Below are 23700 nucleotides of genomic sequence, written 5' to 3'. Positions count from 1 at the left end.
ATTCACGACTTCAATCATTAGCTCTGCACTTTTGGTTAATGCCAGTATCTGTGAATCAGGCCTGAGTGAAGGCAGAAATAAAGACTACATAAAAATGGCAAAAGAGAAAGTCAGAAGTATCCAGTCTAGATTTCCAGAGTTCTGATATAAATCAGCATATCTCAGTAAAGGAGTCTTTATAATCTTATGGATTTGAATTTAAAGTTTGTAATTGAGTTTAAGGACTTGATAAGAAGGCGACATTTTTATTTTGCATATTAAGGGTAAAATGACTGTTCAATTTCTTTGTACAAATTGAGTTTTTATACAAAGCATATATTTGACTAGCATACTTAGCTATATTACCCTCTAAGCATTTTTGACTCTGAATGCAAACTACGGTGAAGGCATTTGAGCAGTTGGTGTGGTAATTAAGCAGCAAATTAGAAAATCTTCAACTCTTTTAACCAAAGAGATGACTGAAATGAGAAATTTATGTAAAACATTATATCAAGATAAAGGAAATATATAAAATGAACTTTTAAAAGTTACTTAAATTGAGTTTGATTGACATTATGCAAGTAAATTAAAAAAAAATCTAGATAGTGTATCTTGGAATAGTTACTATTTACATAGCTGCTTTAACTAAAAAAAAAAAAAGAAAACAAGAACAAGCTGTTTTTTGTCATTAGCTAGAAGCTAAATTGGGTCATGGAGCTGATTACCTGCTAAAAGAATCATTAAAATCTGTCAGTAAAGAATGAGAAATGAAGACTTCTGGGTAAACTTTTAGTAAGACTCTACATATTGAATTTCTTCTGTGAGACTGAATGTCTACAATCTTATTTGTTTTATTGTCAGTGAAGAAAAAAAAATCAGTGAAAAAGAGGTAACTATCCAGGGATCTCAGTCTTTGCTTTGCTTTAAACTGTTATCTAAAGAACTGATTATATCCCTAACAGAAATGGAGACAAGAATGTCACAGATTTTGCAACCCAGTTTATGGTCAGCTCCACTGATTAGCAGAGTTAAGTTCCTAGAAAAATGTGTGTGTGTGTGTGCGTGTGTGTGTGTGCGTGCGTGTGTGTGTGTGTGTGTGTGTGTGTGTAAGGACAGGGAGGATATCTGCTGTTTTATAACCAGAATTCAGGTAGAATTCAAATAGATTAATCAGCCCTTCTCTTGTTTCCAGGTAGTTCTCCATTGCTGCTACTGCCTGAAAATGTGAGAATTCGAAAATACAACCTCTCATCTCTTCAGTTCTCAGAGTACCTGGAAGACCAGGAGCGCATTCAGGCTATGGATTATGATTGGGACCCGGAGGGCACAGGCCTCAGTGAGTATGAGCCCTGGCATCTGTCACCGCTGTCAGTTGACTCCCCCGAGTGATAAGGTGTTGAACTTTGGGGAACTGATTTTTAATCAGTAAGTGTTGCCTGAGTGGAAGAGGGTGCTGCTCCCACCCGGCATGCTCCAGACCATTTAGCGTGACCGTGTCCCAGCCTGTTTCCCGCCTTCTCACTGAACCTTCTCCCATCTCTGGGGACTGTCCTTTCAGGACCACCTCACATCCCTTTGTTCACCGTCTCCTGGTCTTTGCTCTCGCCAAGACTGTTCTTCCCCACTGCTGTATGTTTGGAACATTTCTACTCAAAGACCCAGTGCAAAGTCACCTCCCCTCTGGTATCTTTGATAATCACGGTTCTGTGAACCTGTAGCATTTTATCCGCATTGGATTGAGTTTACAGCTAGTTGTCCACACATCTTTCTCCCTACACCTTAACCATGTACTCTTTGGAGACAGAGACTGAATCAAATTCATCTCCACATGCCTGGCATCTGACCCAGCATCTGGTTTAGTGTATGTGGTGGGTAGTTGATGAAGGAAAAATGTGTGATGCTTACTGCTAATTCTCTTATGGTTCTGTATGGCCTGTGGGAGATGGTTGCTGGGCAGAAAAACTTATATTGTATGCCTGTCTCCCTCATCTACTGGCTTTATGACCTTAAATAATTGTAACAATTCTCTGGATCTCTATTTCTTTTCTGTAAAATAAGAGCAGTCATCTTGCTCAACCTGACTCCCTTTGAGAGTTGTTTTGAAAGTCAAATGAGAAATCCAAAGGATCATAAGAGACTACTACCAGCAGCTCTATGCCAATAAAATGGACAACTTGGATGAAATGGACAAATTCTTAGAAAAGTATAACTTTCCAAAACTGAACCAGGAAGAAATAGAAGATCTTAACAGAGTCATCACAAGCAAGGAAATCGAAACTGTAATCAGAAATCTTCCAGCAAACAAAAGCCCAGGACCAGATGGCTTCACAGCTGAATTCTACCAAAAATTTAGAGAAGAGCTAACACCTATCTTACTCAAACTCTTCCAGAAAATTGCAGAAGAAGGTAAACTTCCAAACTCATTCTATGAGGCCACCATCACCCTAATTCCAAAACCAGACAAAGATGCCACAAAAAAAGAAAACTACAGGCCAATATCACTGATGAACATAGATGCAAAAATCCTTAACAAAATTCTAGCAAACAGAATCCAACAACATATTAAAAAAATCATACACCATGACCAAGTGGGCTTTATCCCAGGAATGCAAGGATTCTTTAATATCCGCAAATCAATCAACGTAATACACCACATTAACAAATTGAAAGATAAAAACCATATGATTATCTCAATAGATGCAGAGAAAGCCTTTGACAAAATTCAACACTCATTTATGATTAAAACTCTCCAGAAAGCAGGAATAGAAGGAACATACCTCAACATAATAAAAGCTATATATGACAAACCCACAGCAAGCATCACCCTCAATGGTGAAAAATTGAAAGCATTTCCTCTGAAATCAGGAACAAGACAAGGATGCCCACTCTCACCACTACTATTCAACATAGTGTTGGAAGTTTTGGCCACAGCAATCAGAGCAGAAAAAGACATAAAAGGAATCCAGATAGGAAAAGAAGAAGTGAAACTCTCGCTGTTTGCAGATGACATGATCCTCTACATAGAAAACCCTAAAGACTCTTCCAGAAAATTACTAGAGCTAATCAATGAATATAGTAAAGTTGCAGGATATAAAATTAACACACAGAAATCCCTTGCATTCCTATACACTAACAATGAAAAAACAGAAAGAGAAATTAAGGAAACAATACCATTCACCATTGCAACAAAAAGAATAAAATACTTAGGAGTATATCTACCTAAAGAAACAAAAGACCTATACATAGAAAACTATAAAACACTGATGAAAGAAATCAAAGAGGACACAAACAGATGGAGAAACATACCGTGCTCATGGATTGGAAGACTCAATATTGTCAAAATGGCTATTCTACCCAAAGCAATCTATAGATTCAATGCAATCCCTATCAAGCTACCAACGGTATTTTTCACAGAACTAGAACAAATAATTTCACAATTTGTATGGAAATACAAAAAACCTCGAATAGCCAAAGTAATCTTGAGAAAGAAGAATGGAACTGGAGGAATCAACCTGCCTGACTTCAGACTCTACTACAAAGTCACAGTCATCAAGACAGTATGGTACTGGCACAAAGACAGAAATATAGATCAATGGAATAGAATAGAAAGCCCAGAGATAAATCCACGAACCTATGGACACCTCATCTTTGACAAAGGAGGCAAGGATATACAATGGAAAAAAGACAATCTCTTTAACAAGTGGTGCTGGGAAAACTGGTCATCCACTTGTAAAAGAATGAAACTAGAACACTTTCTAACACCATACACAAAAATAAACTCAAAATGGATTAAAGATCTAAATGTAAGACCAGAAACTATAAAACTCCTAGAGGAGAACATAGGCAAAACACTCTCCGACATAAATCACAGCAAGATCTTCTATGACCCACCTCCTAGAATATTGGAAATAAAAGCAAAAATAAACAAATGGGACCTAATGAAAATTAAAAGCTTTTGCACAACAAAGGAAACTATAAGTAAGGTGAAAAGACAGCCCTCAGATTGGGAGAAAATAATAACAAATGAGGAAACAGACAAAGGATTAATCTCAAAAATATACAAGCAACTCCTGAAGCTCAATTCCAGAAAAATAAATGACCCAATCAAAAAATGGGCCAAAGAACTAAACAGACATTTCTCCAAAGAAGACATACAGATGGCTAACAAACACATGAAAAGATGCTCAACATCACTCATCATCAGAGAAATGCAAATCAAAACCACAATGAGGTACCATTACACGCCAGTCAGGATGGCTGGTATCCAAAAGTCTACAAGCAATAAATGCTGGAGAGGGTGTGGAGAAAAGGGAACCCTCTTACACTGTTGGTGGGAATGCAAACTAGTACAGCCACTATGGAAAACAGTGTGGAGATTTCTTAAAAAACTGGAAATAGAACTACCATATGACCCAGCAATACCACTACTGGGCATACACACTGAGGAATCCAGATCTGAAAGAGGCACATGCACCCCAATGTTCATTGCAGCACTGTTTATAATAGCCAGGACATGGAAGCAACCCAGATGCCCATCAGCAGATGAATGGATAAGGAAGCTGTGGTACATATACACCATGGAATATTACTCAGCCGTTAAAAAGAATTCATTTGAATCAGTTCTAATGAGATGGATGAAACTGGAGCCCATTATACAGAGTGAAGTAAGCCAGAAAGATAAAGAACATTACAGTATACTAACACATATATACGGAATTTAGATAGATGGTGGTGATAACCGTATATGCAAAACAGAAAAAGAGACACAGAAGTACAGAACAGACTTTTGAACTCTGGGGGAGAACGTGAGGGTGGGATGTTTTGAAAGAACAGCATGTATATTATCTATGGTGAATCAGATCACTAGCCCAGGTGGGATGCATGAGTCAGGTGCTCGGGCCTGGTGCACTGGGAGGACCCTGAGGAGTCGGGTGGGGAGGGAGGTGGGAGGGGGGATCGGGATGGGGAATACGTGTAACTATATGGCTGATTCATGTCAATGTATGACAAAACCCACTGAAATGTTGTAAAGTGATTGGCCTCCAACTAATAAAATAATATTAAAAAAAAAAAAAAAAAGAAAGTCAAATGAGATGATAGATATGAACATGCTTTGCAAGCTAACTATGTAAGATTTATTATTATTGTGTTTTCACATTTCATCATACAATGCAGTAAACTTTTCAAGAATGGTTCCTACCTAGAGAGGTGTGTCCCCTGAAAGGCACAGTCTTCCTATGCTTTTAAAAAGAAAATGTTATTTTTTTTGGCCACAGTATGCGTCATGTGGGATCTTAGTTCCCTGACCAGGGACCGAACCCCCATTCCCTGCAGTGGAAGGCTAAGTCTTAATCACTGGACCATAGGAAAGTCCCTTCCTATGCTGTTTAAAGTGCCTGCTATTCAATATCTTTTTTTATACATAAAATAAAACCTCTTCTACACAGCTTCATTATTGCCAGTATAGACTTAAACTCTTAACAGCTTGATCCTAGTTAATCTATATATTCTTTTTTTGAAACTAGAACATGATCTTAACGAGGGTAAACAGGCTCTTGGCTGAAATGTATTTTAATGAATTACCGTTAAATAGTGATGACTAATTATCAGTAGGTTATCAGTTGAAGCTTTTACAGCTAGTATCTCAAGTATGATAGATTTGAGGTTTGATCTTAGTGGTTTCATTGAACTCTTAGTATTACAGGAACACTGGGGAAGCAGGGGCATCAGTGAATGAACAGTACTTCACCTGATTAGACTCCAGGTCTTCCCTTCCCTGATGCTGGTTACACGCACCTGATCCATGTGTCTCACCTCCGCAGGTGTTGTATATTACACTGTGCTAGGGGAGGGCTCTAATTTCGGTGCTATCAAACGTGCCTACATTCCCAACTTTGAATCTGGAAGCAATAATCCTGTGATGGAAATTAACCTGGACCTGAAATATATAGTGCAGCCTGATGGATTAGCAGTAGACTGGGTTGGAAGGTAAGTGTAGCTTCATTTTCTTCTGCCTATTCTACTTTCCTGGTCAGAGCTACCCTCTGCTCAGCTTGGCACATGAATTGAATTGACCCAGATTATGGGTGCACTCAGCCTCGGGGCAGCTGAGTGATACCTGGACTTACGCCCGTCCCAGCATCGACCTCTGCTTACCCAAAGGGGTAATGGGCTAAACCTTATCACTTCCTATATTCTGTGTGCCTCAAAAATGTGGGGAAAGCCCCAAGGTCAAGATTTTATATTCTATCTAGGAGAGCATTTTTGGCAACAGAATTCTGGATTCCAAAATGAACTTTCAGTATGGAAGCACTATTCTTTCGGTGAAGAAATGGGACAGCCTTGCATTCTACCAGCAAAGCAGTTGAGGGGAAACACTTTCCTTGATGCTGATTATTTTGAGGAGGAACAGTCCACACGTTGTGTTCCTAGCAGGCTATGTTATCTGAACAGACTGGAAGTTTGACTTTCCTATTTAAAGTTTAGGTTTGAGCTAAGAAGGGTGCTCTTCTAGAACTTCAGGAACCAGAGCCAGTTTAAATGGTATCTAAATAAGAACCTTAAGTAGGTTTATCATCAGACAGATTCATTAGAGGCAAACTCATGTGGAGGAAACCTTCTTCAAGGAAGAGCCTTGGGTTGGAATAACATTTACGGGAAAGTGACTACATTACAATCAGAACTCAATCATTTGTAGAATCATTATGTCCTTCTAATGAAGTAGTAGTGGAAAATGTTTGCTGTCCTCTGAGACAACAGAGAGTCATCTATAGCATTAATTTTCACCTCTTCACACACGTGTCTAGTACTCCTGGAAGACTTGAGCATCTCTGCAGAAGTTCGGCAGGTCCCACTGTACCTGCAGGATAACAGCAGACGCATTTCAGCAACTCCTGTCAGGAAACAAGACCTCAGAGAGTCACGAACTGGCACCTCTAGACTTTAGCACCCACTTCTGAAAACCATCCTGGCAATGGCAGATCTTTCTTCTTCTTTGAAGTTTTACCTCGTTCTCAGCCTTAGTGAATGAGTGAATTTAAGAAAGTACTGCCGCTCTTTCTGCTTGAGACTGAGACCTGAAGCCTGAGGAATAAGGGCAGGGTGACTTTGCTGAGTTGCTATTTTGAGTGGCTATTTCCACTCATCCTTGAAGCTGATGCCAGATTCCTAATGGTTCTGGTGGACTCTTGGCTGAGGAGGAAGCTGACCCACAGGCAGTCAGAATGAAAGGCCCACAGTGCCTTCCAACTCCTTCCTAGAAGCAGTTGTCTCATAATCACGCCAGGTGTGAGGGTCACCATCATTACCAGTCCTGGCTGATATAGCTGCTTCACTGAATAGCCCCTTCACCCCACACCCCGTCACTTGTAACTTCCCTCAGAGGTCCCCTTGGCTGAAGAGACAGGGGCATTCCAGAGAGACAGAGGTTGTGCGCTCATCACTGGTGTCTGAGTAGCTGTCTCGCTGCCCAGAACTTCCAAACTAAATGCTCTCATCTTCACACCTCTACCCCGAAAGTCCAGTCTAGACTTTGCAATTGTTTAACTTCATCTCTCTAAATTCAGGCATATTTACTGGTCAGATGCCAGGAGGCAACGGATTGAAGTGGCTGAACTTGATGGAAGGTACAGAAAGTGGCTGATTTCCACTGAACTGGATCAACCAGCTGCAATAGTTGTGAATCCCAAACTAGGGTAAGTACTTGTAGGAGTCCTTAATATTCAACATTTTCCACTGGATTCTGAAAAAAAATATTTTCAATAATTTTCAATTATTCCCAATTGTACTGAAGTTGTCCTTGGACTTTTTTGAGTGACAGCTATGACTGTTTTCAAGAACTATAATATGCCCTAAAGATCATTTAGGACCAAACAGGCTTCAGTAGACAGACACTGTGTATGGGGAAGGGTTTAGCCACATTTTTCGACACCGCAGCTTGTCTAAAATCCACGCATTTCTCAGCAGAATTTAGGGATTGAGTAACACCTGATGATTGGTTTAGACTAGAGATTGCAAAGTGGTGGCTGATGGGCTAAATATGGCCCATATACTTATTGGACTTGAACTTCAGAGCTTTAAATAAATGTAGTTGGTAGCATTACATATTTAAAAGATGATTTATTTATTTATTGGCTGCATCAGGTCTTAGTTTCAGCACGTGGGCTCTTTGTTGCAATGTGAGGGTTTCTTTATAGTTGTGGGGCATAGGCTTAGCTCCCCTGAAGTATGTGGGATCTTAGTTCCCCAACCAGGGATAGAATCCAAGTTCGCTGCTTTGGAAGGTGGATTCTTAACCACTGGACCACCGGGAAAGTCCTGACAACATTAAAATTAAAAAAAAAATATTTGTATTTCTGGTTTAAAAAACCAGAATAACTGGTAACTTTACATGGATATGCCTTCCTTGACTCAGCATTGCCTAGAACTCTTAGGCTAGGGCTTGGCTTAATGTGGTGTTTGCCCATCACTCTACATTCACAGCTGCCCTGCACCATCCATTTATCTTGCTTGCCTGATCCTTTCTAGGTACTTAACGTGGTGTAATCCTTGGTTTACTCAGTTCTTCTACAATCCAGTATTAATTGGATGCAGAATAATACATTTTCAAAGAGTTAGGATGAGGAAAGGAATCTTTTATTTTTTTTCTCAGATACATTCCAAACACAGGATAGTGCCTTCTTAAACAGTGGGCATTCAAGAAACAGCTTTTGTGATTATATATATATTGAAGGGTCTGGATATATATCCTAGGACAGGACTGTCCAGTTGTATTTGGAATGTGCAGTTCTCATGAAGGAGAGCTCACAGATGCGCCAGCTCCTCACTGTCTCTCCCTGTCCCGTGTAGATACAAAAGCAGCATCCTTTAGGACCCAGGCCTCTTTGAAAATCAGTTGGTTTTTTCCACCTGATGAAATGCTGCCATGAGGAAGCCTTCTGTTACAGGTTTATGTACTGGACTGACTGGGGCGAAAATCCTAAAATCGAGTCCGCTTGGATGGATGGGCAGCGTCGGAAAGTCTTGGTTCAGGAGGACCTCGGTTGGCCAACAGGCCTCTGTATAGATTATGTGAATGGTGACCGGATCTACTGGAGTGACCTCAAGGACAACATTGTTGAAACCATCAAATATGATGGAACCGATAGGAGAATTGTGGTAACTTCAGGTTAGAAATTTCACTTTCAATTTCATATATTAATTAATGTGCTTCCAGTCTCTTCGCCCCACTTTTCCCAAGAAGGAATCCTAATCTTAGGAGACGGTTTATATAGTTTCTTTGATACCATTCTGCCCAGCTCCCAGCTGCTGATTCAAATGCAAATGAACCTGTTAGGAGTTCTTTCTTGTATCATAAAAGTCATTTTTGTATCATAAAAAAAAAACTGCTCTTGGCATCAGATGTTAAAATAACCATTTCTTGTTAGGTTGCCCTGATAGAGGTGATGATCCTACATTACAGTGGTTATATCCAGGTCTAACTCCTTCTAGATACATTAGTTTTTAATGTGCTAAATTGCCTTTTATGCAACACTGGAAACATTTAGGAGAGTAGCATTTTGTTTTCTTGCCTAAATTCTACAGACCTGAAAAATCCAGCACGTATCAAGTTTTCCTGATAAGTGGTAGCTTATGTTTACGGAAAAAAAATTCTCGGCCATACAAATTGTTTTCTAAAAGTAAAATAAAGTCAGCAACTTGAAAGTGAGTGAGTCCTCTATAATTGGTGTCAGCCTGTAGGGATTGATCCAATTTAATTTCTGTTATCTTGATCTCTTGGCGTGGCGGATGTTCATGGCCATGTGCACAGAGAGTCTATGAATGTTGCTGGAATTTTAAGGTGTTGCCTTAGAGATTGATTTGAGCAGCTTGACTTCCGACCTAGAAGTGGAGCTTGGGTATCTTCTTTTCAATAACCTTGTTTTGTTTTTGCTTTTTCCCTGTGGGTGAACAGCGGTAAACCCTTATAGTCTGGACATCTTTGAGAGCCAGTTATACTGGACATCTAAGGATAAGGGAGAAGTGTGGATCCAAGATAAATTTGGGCGAAACAAGAAAGAGAAATTGCTGACAGTGAACCCCTGGCTTACTCAAGTTCGAGTCTTCCATCAACGGAAATACAATCATTCAGGTAGTCACAAACCTTATTTCAAATGAATGGCTATAGTCTTTCTGGAAAATGGTTGTGGATAATAATAGCTGACCTCCCTGTGCCGGAAACGTGTGTGTGTGTGTGTGTATTTTAACCATTTTGACGAGAGAAAGATAAAATTGGAGACAAAATGAGATGATGCACACCATCAGCAGATATGAAGTAAAAAGCCTTCAGTCCTTGTTGTTGCTTGCAGTGTGGGAATGTCCTCTTAGGCCACAGAATCCAGTATGGGTTAGACCCCTGATAAATGCAAGTGGGGTTGACAAGTCACATAATAGGTTTCAGGGACATCAGAAGTCTTACCCACTCTTCACAACTGCAAGGTCAGGCTAGTCAAGTCATCCCGAGCTAGGCACGCCTTAGCTTAAAGCTTGAAGGATGCATTTTTACATTCTTCCTTCTTATTTTCTTGGTTCTGGGTCCTGCTTCTTCAGGTGGTGGTGGTGGTGGTTTTGTTGCTAAGGTGTGTCTGACTCTTTGTGACCCCATGAATTGTACCCCATCAGGCTCCTCTGGCCATGGGATTTCCCAGGGCAAGAATACTGGAGTGGGTTGCCATTTCCTTCTCAAAGGGATCTTCCCGACCCAGGGATCGAACCCATCTCCTGCATTGTAGGCAGAGCCAGGGGGAAGTGTTCTAACTCATCCTTCATCGTTGTGTGGAGTAACATGAAAGGGGAAGGACATTTTTGAAGTGAGGAAAGGAACTAGAAATCTGTCCAAGTCACTGAAGCAGTAGATAAGCTTTAAACCCAGAGATGATTTTTAAACTTTATTCCATTCAACCCAAAGCTCAGCAATTTTCTATTCTGGTCCAGTTGTCAGTAAACCCAGTTCCACCTTGAATTCTATGGCTGCGTGTGAGCCCTATCCCAATTCGATTTAAATCTGGATTTCTGTGACAGGGCCTCAATAATTGTAATAAAGGTGATGCTGATAATCATAGCTCTAAATTCCCTAACCTTGCAAATAATGAAACTGAAGCCCAGAAGAAAAGCTTCTCTTTGGAAAGCAGGGGTGAAAAATCACATCCACTATATGCTTTGACTGGATCACACTTTTGGATCTATCCAGATGTGGATATTGACTGATGTAATAGTGGAGTCTTACTGACCTTTTGAAATATCTCAGGTTGCTCAGTGCTGGCTTGCCAGGGCCATAGGGGATATAAGTGATGCCACTAGAAAATGTGAGGGGCGCAGAAGTGGGGTGGAGGGCACAGGGAAGGACAGCGCCGTGTTGGTGAGGGAGCAGGGGAGGGTAGTGTAGAGGGGGTCAGGTGTCAGGTGTCACGTGGCCTAAAGGTATCAGGATGCTGCCTGAGCTCAGACGTCGCCTGGCCACAACTCAGTGGATGGACATGCCCCTGGTTGGAGCATCCATTCCCTCCTTGGAAACTAATTGCTGTTCTCATCTGCTTTCCAGTACCCAACCGCTGTAAAAATGTCTGCAGCCACTTGTGCCTTCTGAGACCTAAGGGATACACCTGCGCCTGTCCCCAAGGCTCCAGATTTCTAGAAGGGAGCGTCACAGAGTGTGATGCAGGTAGGGATGCTGCCTGGGCAGCCGTGGGGGCTGGAGGGAGCTCCTTTGCCATCTTTAGTAGATTCCCTTACCTAGGCTTCACCTTTTTCAGGAACCTGAAGAATCCCTGGGTACTGGTCTCTTGCAGAAGAGAGTGGGGGTGGCTGGAAGGAAGGATGGGAGATCTGGAAACTGTGAACAGAGCTGGGTGGGACTGAAGGGGCTAAATGGGACTTGTGTCCCTGTGACTTCTGAGAATTGTTTGCCATAATCTGTAGAGATTTACATCCAGTGCCCCTAAATCGACTGTTGTGTTGTCTTATAAAGACATTTTGAAGAGTGAATTTTCTATAAGGTCTCATCCTCCAATCTGCCCCATATTGGATCCCAGTCACCCCAGAACCTATTCAGCCTTACTGGGAGTTCCTCAAAGTGGAAAACCAGGCTCCAGAGGTTGTGGGGTGCTGCTTATCCCATACGGAGGGGAGACATAGAGTTCACTCTTTTTCCCATTTGCTTATTTCAAAGTTTTGGCAACTGAAAAAGGGCCACGTTTTAAAATGTACTTTATGCTGTTGACAGATGGAAGCTGAAATAAATGAGCAGTGGTTTAATTCTCATCCCAAATGCTTGGCAAGACTCAGTGACTTTATTAAGGAGTTAAAAAGCCATAGTTAGTGACTAGTTAGTGTCCCTAACTAGTATCCAGTGCTTGAGAAGGATGATAGGAACATCATCCTGTTCACTAGCCAGCCGCCCATGTTGTGTCACATTCTGGGGAAATGAAGAGGCATAACCATGTTCTGCCACTAGGGGGAGCAAGCAGTGAAACAAGGCACCACCTGTTGACTCTTCCCAATCAGGCTGAAAAGTTGCAGGTTTAGAGCAAGAACTCAGCAAGTAACCGCCGCTTCCGCTCTCTCTATCCCCACTCTGTCCCAGTGCTACTGGGGAAGTATTTGCAAGATTATGACCTTTAGCAAGGGTAATTTTGAAGGTCTTAAAAAACGAGATCTCCAATCAGCTGTCTATCAAGCATCTATTGATCTGTATCTTTGTGTCTGTTTATTGATCAATGGATTGCTGATGCTTCAGAGTCTTTAGTGGATGTTTCAGGATGTGCCTAAATTGAGCTCTTGGTTTAACTGGGTTCGAAAAGAAGCATTCTGAAAACTTCAGATGAAAATGTGAATGTCCTAAGAGATTTACCACGATGTTCTTTTTAACTATTAGTGTGTGTTTTCAGGAGTCTAGTATGTCCACTATTTGACGGGGGGGGGGGGCTGCTATAAACTGCCTTTTTTCCCCCCATCAAATATATGTTAGTACCCAAGACCTTATTGATAAAGGAATTCATCTGACTTAAGGGCAAGTTATCGTTTTGATAGAGAGGATAATCAGCTGCCCCACTCCATCCACTCCCTACTCCAGCTCGAGCTGAGATGAGTTTGCAGGTTGGGGGCTCTGCTGAGTGTGGCTGACTCACACATGTGACTTTCCCTTTCCGCAGCCATCGTAAATGCTATCAGCATGCCTTCTCCATGCAGGTGTATGAATGGAGGAAACTGCTATTTTGATGAGAATAACCTCCCCAAATGCAAGTAAGTCTGAATGTTGAGGTCTGAACTGTAGGTCTTACCCCTTCTGGGGGGAATTTGAGACCCTTAAAAACAAGCACAAGAGCCTTGTCAGTTTTCATATCATTATCAGCTTGCCCTCCAGTGGGGGAGTCCACAGAGAACTAAGGCAGTGCTTCTCAAAGTATCATGTGCCTTAGAATCACCTGGGGTTTTGGGGAAAATTGCCCATCTCATTCACAGGGATCCTGCATTTCTAACTCCTGGGGGGAAAGAAAGTGAAAGTGACAGTATCTCAGTTGTGTCCGACTCTTTGCGACCCCGTGGATTACAGAGTCCATGGAATTCTCCAGGCCAGAATACTGGAGTGGGTAGCCTGTCTCTTCTCCAGAGGATCTTCCGGACCCAGGAATCGAACCAGGGTCTCCTGCATTGCAGGCGGGTTCTTTACCAGCTGAGCTACCAGGAAAGCCCCACTCCTGGGGGGATGCCACAGAATTGTGTGCCCCATTTTGGGGAGCAAGAAATGACAGCCCAATTTTCCTCCTTACCTGGGATTGCTGATTTTAACTGTGAGAGAGCAGCCATTAGCAGAACTGCTTCAGTGCCAAGCTCTCCAGAGGAAGAGACTGGGCTAAAGATTTGGAAAACGAAATTATCAAGAAAGCTCTTCACATGGTGCACAAAGATATTTAATGAAAGCATGTCCAAGGGAAAAACACGATGAAGGTTTCTGGGTTTACTCTCCAAGGAAGAATTCCATAGATTAGAGAAGACACCAGTAGGTCGATTTGATGAGGCTGACTCCGTAGATGGCATAGCTGTTCCTTGTGAAAGTGAATTTCCATAGTCAGATTACAGTTAAACCCAAGGAAGCAACAGCTCATGAATGGTTCTTCCTTTCCTTTCAGGTGTTCTAGTGGCTACATGGGAGAATATTGTGAAATGGGGCTTTCACAAGGCGTTCCTCCAGGAACAAGTAAGTTTTAAGGATAATGAGGGATCTGGGACTGCATCATGCTCCCTCAGTTGGGTGCTGTCTATAATCTGTTTAACTCAGTTTTGGAAGAAGTAAAGGTTCTCGCCCCCAGGCCCTGCTGCTCAGCCAGCTCGCTCTTTTCCTTCTTCTCATGTTCATACATTTGCTTCTTCTTCCCTCTTCGGCAGCGGCATCCGTGCTGTTGACAGTCATCTTGATCATCGTAATTGCTGCTTTAGCCGCTTTCGGATTTTTCCACTATCGGAAAACTGGCTCCATTTTGCCTTCTCTGCCCAAGCTGTCAAGGTCAGTTTCATTATGTGGAATATTGAGTTTAGAAATCTGTATGATCTGTAACCACATGAATAACTTAGTTCTTCTTTTTTAAATTAAAAATCATCCTAGAGTGTTCACCAGAAACAGAAGATGCTGAACTGAAAGCAGTCACTTCTTCGATTGCTTCTCTGAAGCCCGAGTACAAATCACCTTTTAGAGTGTAAATGGTTGTTCTACCAGGTTACACTGGAGAACATCGTCAGCTGTGTGAGGGGCCAGGCTTTCTTCCCCCTAGTGCCCGGCTGGCCTCTCCTGGTCCTTAAGCATTCAGGAATGTGCTTGAGCACTTCTGGGTGACCAAGGGAATTTACTCCTGTACATGATATGTAAATTCAAAAGTGGGATTCAAGGCTTTCAATGAAGTAAGCAGTTAGCTAGGAAACTAGCTAGGCAATTATTGGCAAAAGATTAAAAAAAAAATAACAAGACACGTTTGATTATTTCTTTTCAGCCTAAGCCATCTGAAATCCTCTGAAAATGGAAATGGGGTGACCTTCAGATCAGGGGATGATGTGAACATGGATATTGGAGTAACTGGTTTTGGGCCCGAGTCTGCTATTGACAGATCGCTGGCGATGGTGAGTGTGGTTACAAAATGACTATTTGAAGGTTATCATTTTTACTGCTTTATCAAAGAAATACTTAAGGAAAATATATTTATTTATTTATTTGGGTGCATCGAGTCTTAGCTGCGGCGTGCAGGATCTTCATTGTGGCACATGGACTCTCTAGTTGAGGCCCATGGGCTCAGTAGTTGAGGTACCCGGGCTTAGTTGCGCTGCAGCATGTGGGATCTTAGTCCCCCAATCAGGGATTGAGCCTATTCCTTGCATCACAAAGTGGATTCTTAACTGCCGGACCACCTGGGAAGTCCCAAGAAACACTTGGGAATAAAATTCACCTAGTGGAAAAAAAAAAAAAGAAATACAGTATGCCCCTCAGAAGAAAGTCTTCACTCTACAAAGTCCTAACTTTGAGCTTGTTGCAGAAATGTGTCTAAAAACATTAGTAATGAAATTGAAATGAACCCCTGAGCCAGAAGTAAGTTACACTGTTGATCAGGAATCCTGCACAGTTTTTAAGTTTAATTGAAATCTTAAAACAATCTATGTTTTGGGGAAACAGGGGAGAGGGACCATGATATTCTGTCCTTAGTTGATGACTTTTTACATGTGAAAGGAAGAGGCAGGGAGATACATGTTGCCTAGTCTCATCTATTTTCCCACTGATGTAGTGTTGGGATAAACATGGTTTTTGAGTCAGTGGTTGGTTCAAATCACAACTCTGCCAGCTTCTAAATATGTGATAGTAGCATGGAGCTTGACTTTCCATCCCCATCTGTAGAGTGATCCCTCCTGTGAGGACCAAATACTTTATGAGTGGACTAGGATCCACTGCAATGTTTATATTCGGTGATGGGAAGCCATTCTCAGCCTTCTCCCTCCTCCCCAAATCTTTCCTCTTTTGTCCCTGCCTAAAAGTGCAGTGTTATCCATTCTTCTTTCCCCTTCTGCCTCTTCTCTTTGCTTCTCTTCCACCTCCCACCCTTCTATGTCCAAAGCCAACCCCCAAGTGGCTTTGCCTTAAGGAACCATAGAGTACTCAGAAATGGGAAGAGTGTTTTTGTTTCCCCGAGCTGATGAGTTAGAGCATTTATGTTGCTTTACACAGTGTTTGCCTTATGGAGGTCTTGTGTCTCTGCTGGCTTTTCTTTTTCTGGGAAGTTCTCTTTTGGGTCAGTTCGGCAAAGCACCTAACATACCTCCTGTTGTAAGGAGTGCATCTTCTGCTGTGTGTGAACCAGGCTTGCATGGTATAATCCTTTTTGTCCTTCATCAGAATGAACATTTTGCCACAGACTTCGGGAAGCCGCCCATAATATTTGAGAACCCGACATACACCTCCAAGGACACTGCTATCACAGCGGCTCAGCCAACAACAGCCCCGGTGAGAAACCACAGTCCTTTCTGGCAGTTGCTGCTGCTGCTGAGTCTTGTTCTTTGGAATAATGTGCCTTTAGCATCCTCCCAGCCTTCCCTCCATGGAAGGAAGCACGGTGGTCCCTTCCTCAGCTTCACGCTCTGCAGTCACAGGACGGGCCCAAGGACAGAAGACCTGAAAACAGTCAGAATCTTGGGTTTTGGCCGCCGTTCTGGGGGTGCCAGCCAAGAGCAGTTTCATCCTGAGTGGCAGGGCATTCAGAGGCATGGCGGGCGTGGTGCCTGGCACACACAGGTGCTTTGTGAATATCTGTGGGCTGAGTGAGCGGACAGTCCTCAGGCCATTATGCAGAGGCCTGGGGGACTGGGCACACACTGGTCCTTACTGGTATCATGAGGGTGTAATTTGAGGTGACTTCCCTGCTCGCCTTTCTCATACTTTTCTGGAAAGTGCAGAGGTCTCTGCGTTTGGTAGACGGATACCAAAACTTCCTTTGGTACAGTCCCATTACTCACTTATCTTTAAGAGGAACAGAGCGATAGATTAGACAGATGGACGGAGGGACATTTCTTCATTAGGTCCAGATCGGTAGTCCCAATGCCACTGCTAGTACCTGTTAACTGTCAGTTAGCCCGTCTTCTTGTCAGAACCACTAGAGCTAAACTGCCTTTGAATCAGGAGATATAGTGCATTTTAGTATGACAGAAATATTTGAATCTCGAAAGCATTTTGCCTGATTCTTCAACATCCAGATAGTAAAATTTTAATCACATGATAAAATAAATTTTTGGTATTTTCCCTTGAAATAAAATGAGGCCATGTTTACAAATGGGTTTCCCTTGTAGCTCAGATGGTAAAGAATCTGCCTGCAGTGCAGGAGACCCAGGTTCGATCCCTGGGTCGGGAAGATCCCCTCCTGGAGAAGGCAATGGCAACCCATTCCAGTGTCCTTGCCTGGAAAATCCCATGGATAGAGGAGCCTGGTAGGCTGCAGTTCATGGGGTCGCAAAGAGTCAGGCATGACTGAGCGACTAACACACACACACACACACACACAGACACACACGTTTACAAATGCATTTCCAAGTTTGAGAAGAAATGAATTGGTGAATGTAAAAATACAGGAAAAGTGGTGAATTTCTATCCTGTAATTTATTAATTCTATATCCCTGGTAATTTGTGCTTTTAAGAGGGAACCTTGGAACCACATGAATGTTACAGAAAATATCTAGAGGAGTATTAATGTCATTATGCTTCTTGTCTTAAAAATTTTATTCTAAATAGCCAAAGGTAAAACACTCGGTTCACCAGTGAGTTTGGGAGTAATTCATACCAGAAATACGGTCAGCAGTGGGAGTAAGGGGCCATAGAGAAAACCATAGAAGTTGCTCTCACTCAATGAGAGTGTGATCGGTACTGAGTGGATTTGTCTCCCAAGAATAAGGCGTGAGATAGACAACTTAGTAGTTGGTGCTCCTGATTTGGGGGAGATGAGAGTGATGTTTATTGCTGGACCACAGGGCTGTTTTCATGTAATAAAAATGGTGCCTGGTCATATTTGTGGGGGAGCAAGGTGGTAAGCAGAATCAAAGAGTTGATAAAGCAAAAATTCTTTGAAAACTGAATAATGGCCTTCCATATGCATACAGGTAACCGAATCTGGAACAGTGTATAACAAAAACTACGGCAGTCCTATAAACCCTGCTGAACTAGTTACAGACACAAAACCAACTTCCTCAAGTGATGAAACTCAGGTAACAGTGACTGGCATGATATGGGATTTGGGAAGGACTTTGGAATTGCTGGGTTTATTAATCCTAGGCAAACTAGAGAAACCGTGATAGGCTCACAGATCCCAAGATGTGTAGGCAATTAGTAAAGATGATTTTAAAAATAATAAATTGAAAAAATTCTACTGAGTAAAGCTACATTCTAACATTGAGTTGGGTATGATGATCCTTGTGACACAGGAGACAAAGCAGGAAAGAAGGGTGGCATTCTTCTGAACCCAGCCTCTTCAAATCAGAGGCATTTAATTTGAGATAACAACTTAAAATGAGTAAAGACCTCACCGTGTCAATGCTACATATAGAGAATCTTTTCCTTTCCCGTGCAATGCAGTTTTTCTGCCGTGTATGTCTTGGTTCCCTTAATAATGCATGTTGCTTTTACTCTACTGTTACTGATGCTCACCACTTGACGGCACTAATCTACACTCGCTTGATCTTTCCATCTAGCATCATTGTCCTCAATGTGCCAGGCACAGTGTTTAATACCGAAGAGTAAAAGAAAAAAGAACACTAGATGAAGCTTCTCTATCTTGTCTGCAGACCCTTTGAAATTTGTAAACTATGTGGTCTACAGAGAGAAATTCAATAAATTTGATACAGAGCTTTACATGAATGGATAATATATCATTAGTTTTAATAGACACGTAGGAAGAAGCTATTTCAGATTTAGCTGATTGATTCTGGGCAACTATTTTACCTCTGGGCACTGTTGGCATCTTGGGTTGGGCAGTCCTTTGTGGCACAAAGCTATGCTGCACATTGCTGGACATTTTTGTGTTCCTGGCCCCTGTCCACCAAGTGCCCGTAGTTTTCTCCAATGCATTGTGATCCCTCCCCTACCCTCAGCCCCTAAACATACACTCCAGTTGAAAACAGTAGGATCTGGAACATGAAAGGTTCTATGACTTTTGTGAAGTTATATAAAGGAACAAAAACCCAAGGGTAGTTAGAAATCTTACCATTTTATAGAATAATCCCTGTTCTCAAATTGCATAATCTATAAACAAAATTAGTGTCTGCAAAGTCATGCTGGATTCTCAGCACTTCACATTGGTTCCTGTTCTGCTCGTTCAGGTCAAAATAAAGTTGAACTAAATTGATGCTAATGAGGAGAGCTTATAACAAAGGTGCCTTTGTCCACCTTTTTATCTTTCATTTACTAATTCCTTCTTATACACACACACACAAATGTAGTCTTAGGAATTTCCACTTTCATATTTTTGATATTTCATATTTTCAAACAATTGCATATTTTTCTTTAAGCTACATTGAAAACTTTATTTTGCAGACTAATTTTTCCACAGACACCAGAATACCTAAATGTCACATGTTGGTTCCCCAAGTCTGACAGCACCGTGGCAGTGCCAGATCTACATTATATTCTCAAGTCCAGTGATCCCCTTCTTTGGACAGAGCTGTCTCCTAGCTGAGCAGGAAGGGGAACATGAAGGGGATTAGGCAACCTCCACCCTGCACAACAATAATCAGAAACACTAAGAGATTCTCTAAAGTAGAGCAGACTTTTACCAATTGCAGTCCTTTTCTTTCTCATCTCCATCTTTGCAATATACTGGCTCTGCTTACTTTTTTCTTTTTTTAATCAGTTGAGTCTGAGGCCCTCTAATGTCTGTCCTCCATGGTATGTCCAGGGATTTTTCTATGATCTTTGCCTCCTGGGAACTGAGATAACAGCCAGAGTGGCTATAGAACCCCTTGGTTAGGATGACCTTAGGTTGACATTAATGTGCCAGAGAGGCTTACCTTTTTCTCTTTCATCAATAAATCTGCTCAAAGGACTCGAAAAACATGAACTCCTTGGTTTAGTTCTGTCATTTTCAAAAGCTGTGTTGACATGCATTGGACTTCCCAAGAAGATAACAATGAAAATCACCGCTGCTTCTTTTGTTAGTAATCACTCAAGTCCTTGGGGCCATTCCACACTGAAGCAATGAGTTTGGGCCTTCCCCATTAAGGGTAGGTTACTAGAGGCCAGGCTTTGACCTGAGTGTCTCCATCTTCCCCTTGGTGGTGGCTGTGTGCTGAGTAGGTGCTCAATTAAATGTGAGTGAATGCCTTCTTCCACTTCTGTATTCACATGCTCTCTAGTCCTGCACATGTTGGCCCTCTACTTTCAGAGAGCAGGAGACACTTCATAAAACACATGTGCTACCTTAGCTACCTGCAGGAGGGCATGGTCTATTTTCCAGTCTCCTGTTCTCTTGTCTCCTTCCAGCTGACAGCCAGAGCTGTGGCCAGCATTCTACCATGGGCAGCTTTTCTGTAAGACAGGGGCTGTTCATCATAGTCCAGGGTGATTTCTCTTTGGTTCCTTAGTTTTGAGGCCTCTGAATCCTAGAGGTATTGCCTGCTCCCCTACCTACAATTTAGTTCAGTGATTTTGCTGAGACTCCCTTTCCTCATCTGCAAAATAGATATAATCAGAGCCTTTGCCTTGCAGAGTCATTGGGAAGATTAAATCAGATATGTGCAAGGCTCTTAGAATAGTTCCTGACACATAGTAAGCACTCAATCAATGTTCAGTTCAGTTCAGTGACTCAGTCGTGTCCGGCTCTTTGTGACCCCATGAACCACAACATGCCAGGCCCTCCTGTCAATCACTAACTCCTCAAGTTTACCCAAATTCATGTCCATTGAGTCAGTGATGCCATCCAACCGTCTCATCCTCTGTCATCCCCTTTTCCTCCTGCCATCAATCTTTCTCAGCATCAGGGTCTTTTCAAATGAGTCAGCTCTTTGCATCAGTTGACCAAAGTATTAGAGTTTCAGCTTCAACATCAGTCCTTCCAATGAACACCCAGGACTGATCTCTTTTAGGATGGACTGGTTGGATCTCCTTGCAGTCCAAGGGACTCTCAAGAGTCTTCTCCAACACCACAGTTCAAAAGCATCAATTCTTTGGTGCTCAGCTTTCTTTATTGTCCAACTCTCACATTCATACATGACCACTGGAAAAGCCATAGCCTTGACTAGATGGACCTTTGTTGGCAAAGTAACGTCTCTGCTTTGTAATATGCTGTCTAGGTTGATCATAACTTTCCTTCCAAGGAGTAAATATCTTTTAATTTCATGGCTGCAGTTACCATCTGTGGTGATTTGGAGCCCCCAAAAATAAAGTCTGACACTGTTTCCACTGTTTCCCCATCTATTTGCCATGAAGTGATGGGACCGGATGCCATGATCTTATTTTTCTGAATGTTGAGCTTTAAGCCAACTTTTTCACTCTCCTCTTTCACTTTCATCAAGAGGCTCTTTAGTTCTTCTTCACTTTCTGCCATAAGGGTGGTGTCATCTGCATATCTGAGGTTATTGATATTTCTCCCGGCAATCTTGATTCCAGCTTGTGCTTCTTCCAGACCAGTGTTTCTCATGATGTACACTGCATATAAGTTAAATAAGCAGGGTGACAATATACAGCCTTGGCGTACTCCTTTTCCTATTTGGAACCAGTCTGTTTTCCATGTCCAGTTCTAACTATTGCTTCCTGACCTGCATACAGGTTTCTCAAGAGACAGGTCAGGTGGTCTGATATTCCCATCTCTTTCAGAATTTTCCACAGTTTATTGAGATCCACACAGTCAAAGGTTTTGGATATAGATGGAAATAGTTAAAGCAGAAATAGATGTTTTTCTGGAATTCTCTTGCTTTTTCTGTGATCCAGCGGATGTTGGCAATTTGATCTCTGGTTCCTCTGCCTTTTCTAAAACCAGCTTGAACATCTGGAAGTTCACAGTTCACGTTAGTTGTTCTAAAAAAATTTTTTTCCTTCCAAACATTCTGTAGTTATGTATTTGATTTCTCATTGATCCAAGATTTAGGAGAGAGGGTTTCACTTTCCAAGTGGCTGCATTTTTTGTATTGTTTTGTGTTACTGTAGTTTATACTTTGGCTGTTAATTGTTAGTTTTATGTACTGTTTGTTCTGGAATCAGTTGGCATGAGGGATCTGAGTTCCTCGATCAGGGATCAAACCCGTGCTTCTGCATTGGAGGTGCAGCGTCTTAGCCACTGGACCGCCAGGGAAGCCCCTGTTAGTTGTTTTTGTTATCATCATAATGGCAGGAAGAAATGGTGACAGGATATGGAATATGATAGAGTTGACCAAGGATCAATACGAGATGAGGGTTTCAGTCTGGCTTGTTCCTTAAAGTTTCAGGCAGCCCCTGAAGAAATCTCTTGCCTGTCTCTGTCAAAACTTCTAGATTCTCGGGCACCGATTCTGTGAACTATACATGTCGGATCAAGCAAGTGTTTTGAGATTATTAAATGACGAGAGCCCAGAGAGTTTCAGTGACCCTTCAGGGCCCACCCATGGGAGAATTGAACAATTTCCCGCATGGGCTGGGTCATGTGGTCCCAAGTTGCAAATTGCTTTTTCCCTCTGTAAGAGGAAATTTTAAAACCTAGGCTGGGGGGAAGAAACAAAAAATTCCATTACCGAAAGTTTTCTGTTTCCTCTTTTTCCTTTAGCCAACAAAATGGAATATCTTCAAAAGAAAACCGAAACAAAATACCAACTTTGAAAATCCATTCTATTCTGAGGTAATTGTTAACAATTTTTCTCAGCCCAGGCATTCTTTCTTAGCATTAACTTGCTAAATCAGGCATGTACTCAGATTATTCTGAGCAGATTGGCCACAATTTGTCTTCTCCACACAAAACCATTTTCCATCCTGTTGGAAATAAGTGACAGATTCTTGTTTCTTTGTGGTTTTAGATGGAGAATGAACCAAAGGTCAGTGCTGCTGTGACCCCACCTCCATCACCTTCTCCTCCTGCTAAGGTTTCTTGGAAAAAAGGCTCAACTCCAGGCTACAGTGCAACAGAAGACACATTTAAAGATACTGCAAATCTTGTTAAAGAAGACTCTGAGGCATAACTGTGCTGGCTATTTAGGGAATAATTAGAAACACACTTTTGCACATTTTTTTTTTTTACAAACAGATGAAAAAAATTAACATTCAGTACTTTATTAAAAGAATATATTTTCCCCCCATACTCCTGTAGTTGGTACTGTTTGTGGAAACAATGCCTTGTGTGTCTTTTTTACTCATCTCATATTTTTACAACTAATTATCACCTTGTACTATATGTATATCTTTGCACTGAAACTCTCTGAAGGTAATGCTATAAATATATTGTACATTTGTAAATTTTGGAAAGATTATCACATCATTAAATTTGCTAATGAAAGTATCTGCTGAATTGGTTGGTGATCATTACACTCAGTGATCCACTGAAGAAAGGAATTGACTTGAGGCCTTTAGCAATGTCAGAAGAAGAGGCACCACCCTAAGACCCTATAGAATTATCAAGGAAGGGAATCCAGGCCCCACTCTTGGGTCCGTTTTCACACATCAGCATGTAGTGTTCAATTTGACCTGACGAATACCATATCCATGGA

At 41.8% G+C, this 23700-nt stretch overlaps 1 protein-coding gene across 2 annotated transcripts in view; it reads left to right on the top strand.

Annotated features, from left to right (window-relative positions):
• LRP2 (LDL receptor related protein 2) overlaps positions 1 to 23492 on the top strand; it is a 187097-nt gene extending 163605 nt beyond the window's left edge. The window contains exons 66-79 of one of the 2 annotated variants that reach the window (XM_065931700.1): positions 1172 to 1315; positions 5802 to 5967; positions 7545 to 7673; positions 8925 to 9145; positions 9932 to 10108; positions 11558 to 11677; positions 13167 to 13257; positions 14145 to 14212; positions 14401 to 14518; positions 15000 to 15126; positions 16388 to 16495; positions 18139 to 18243; positions 22767 to 22838; positions 23014 to 23492. In XM_065931700.1, coding sequence (XP_065787772.1) covers positions 1172 to 1315; positions 5802 to 5967; positions 7545 to 7673; positions 8925 to 9145; positions 9932 to 10108; positions 11558 to 11677; positions 13167 to 13257; positions 14145 to 14212; positions 14401 to 14518; positions 15000 to 15126; positions 16388 to 16495; positions 18139 to 18243; positions 22767 to 22838; positions 23014 to 23175 — 1808 coding nt within the window. In that variant the 3' untranslated portion in view covers positions 23176 to 23492. The remainder of the gene's footprint in view (positions 1 to 1171; positions 1316 to 5801; positions 5968 to 7544; positions 7674 to 8924; positions 9146 to 9931; positions 10109 to 11557; positions 11678 to 13166; positions 13258 to 14144; positions 14213 to 14400; positions 14519 to 14999; positions 15127 to 16387; positions 16496 to 18138; positions 18244 to 22766; positions 22839 to 23013) is intronic. The other variant, XM_065931701.1, reaches the window with a different exon arrangement.
• Positions 23493 to 23700: the final 208 nt, after the last annotated feature.

This window comes from Muntiacus reevesi, chromosome 3, assembly GCF_963930625.1.
Source record: "Muntiacus reevesi chromosome 3, mMunRee1.1, whole genome shotgun sequence".
Lineage (NCBI taxonomy): Eukaryota > Metazoa > Chordata > Mammalia > Artiodactyla > Cervidae > Muntiacus > Muntiacus reevesi.
The sequence above is the reverse complement of the archived record's forward strand: the minus strand, read 5'-3'. Positions and strand labels throughout refer to the sequence as shown.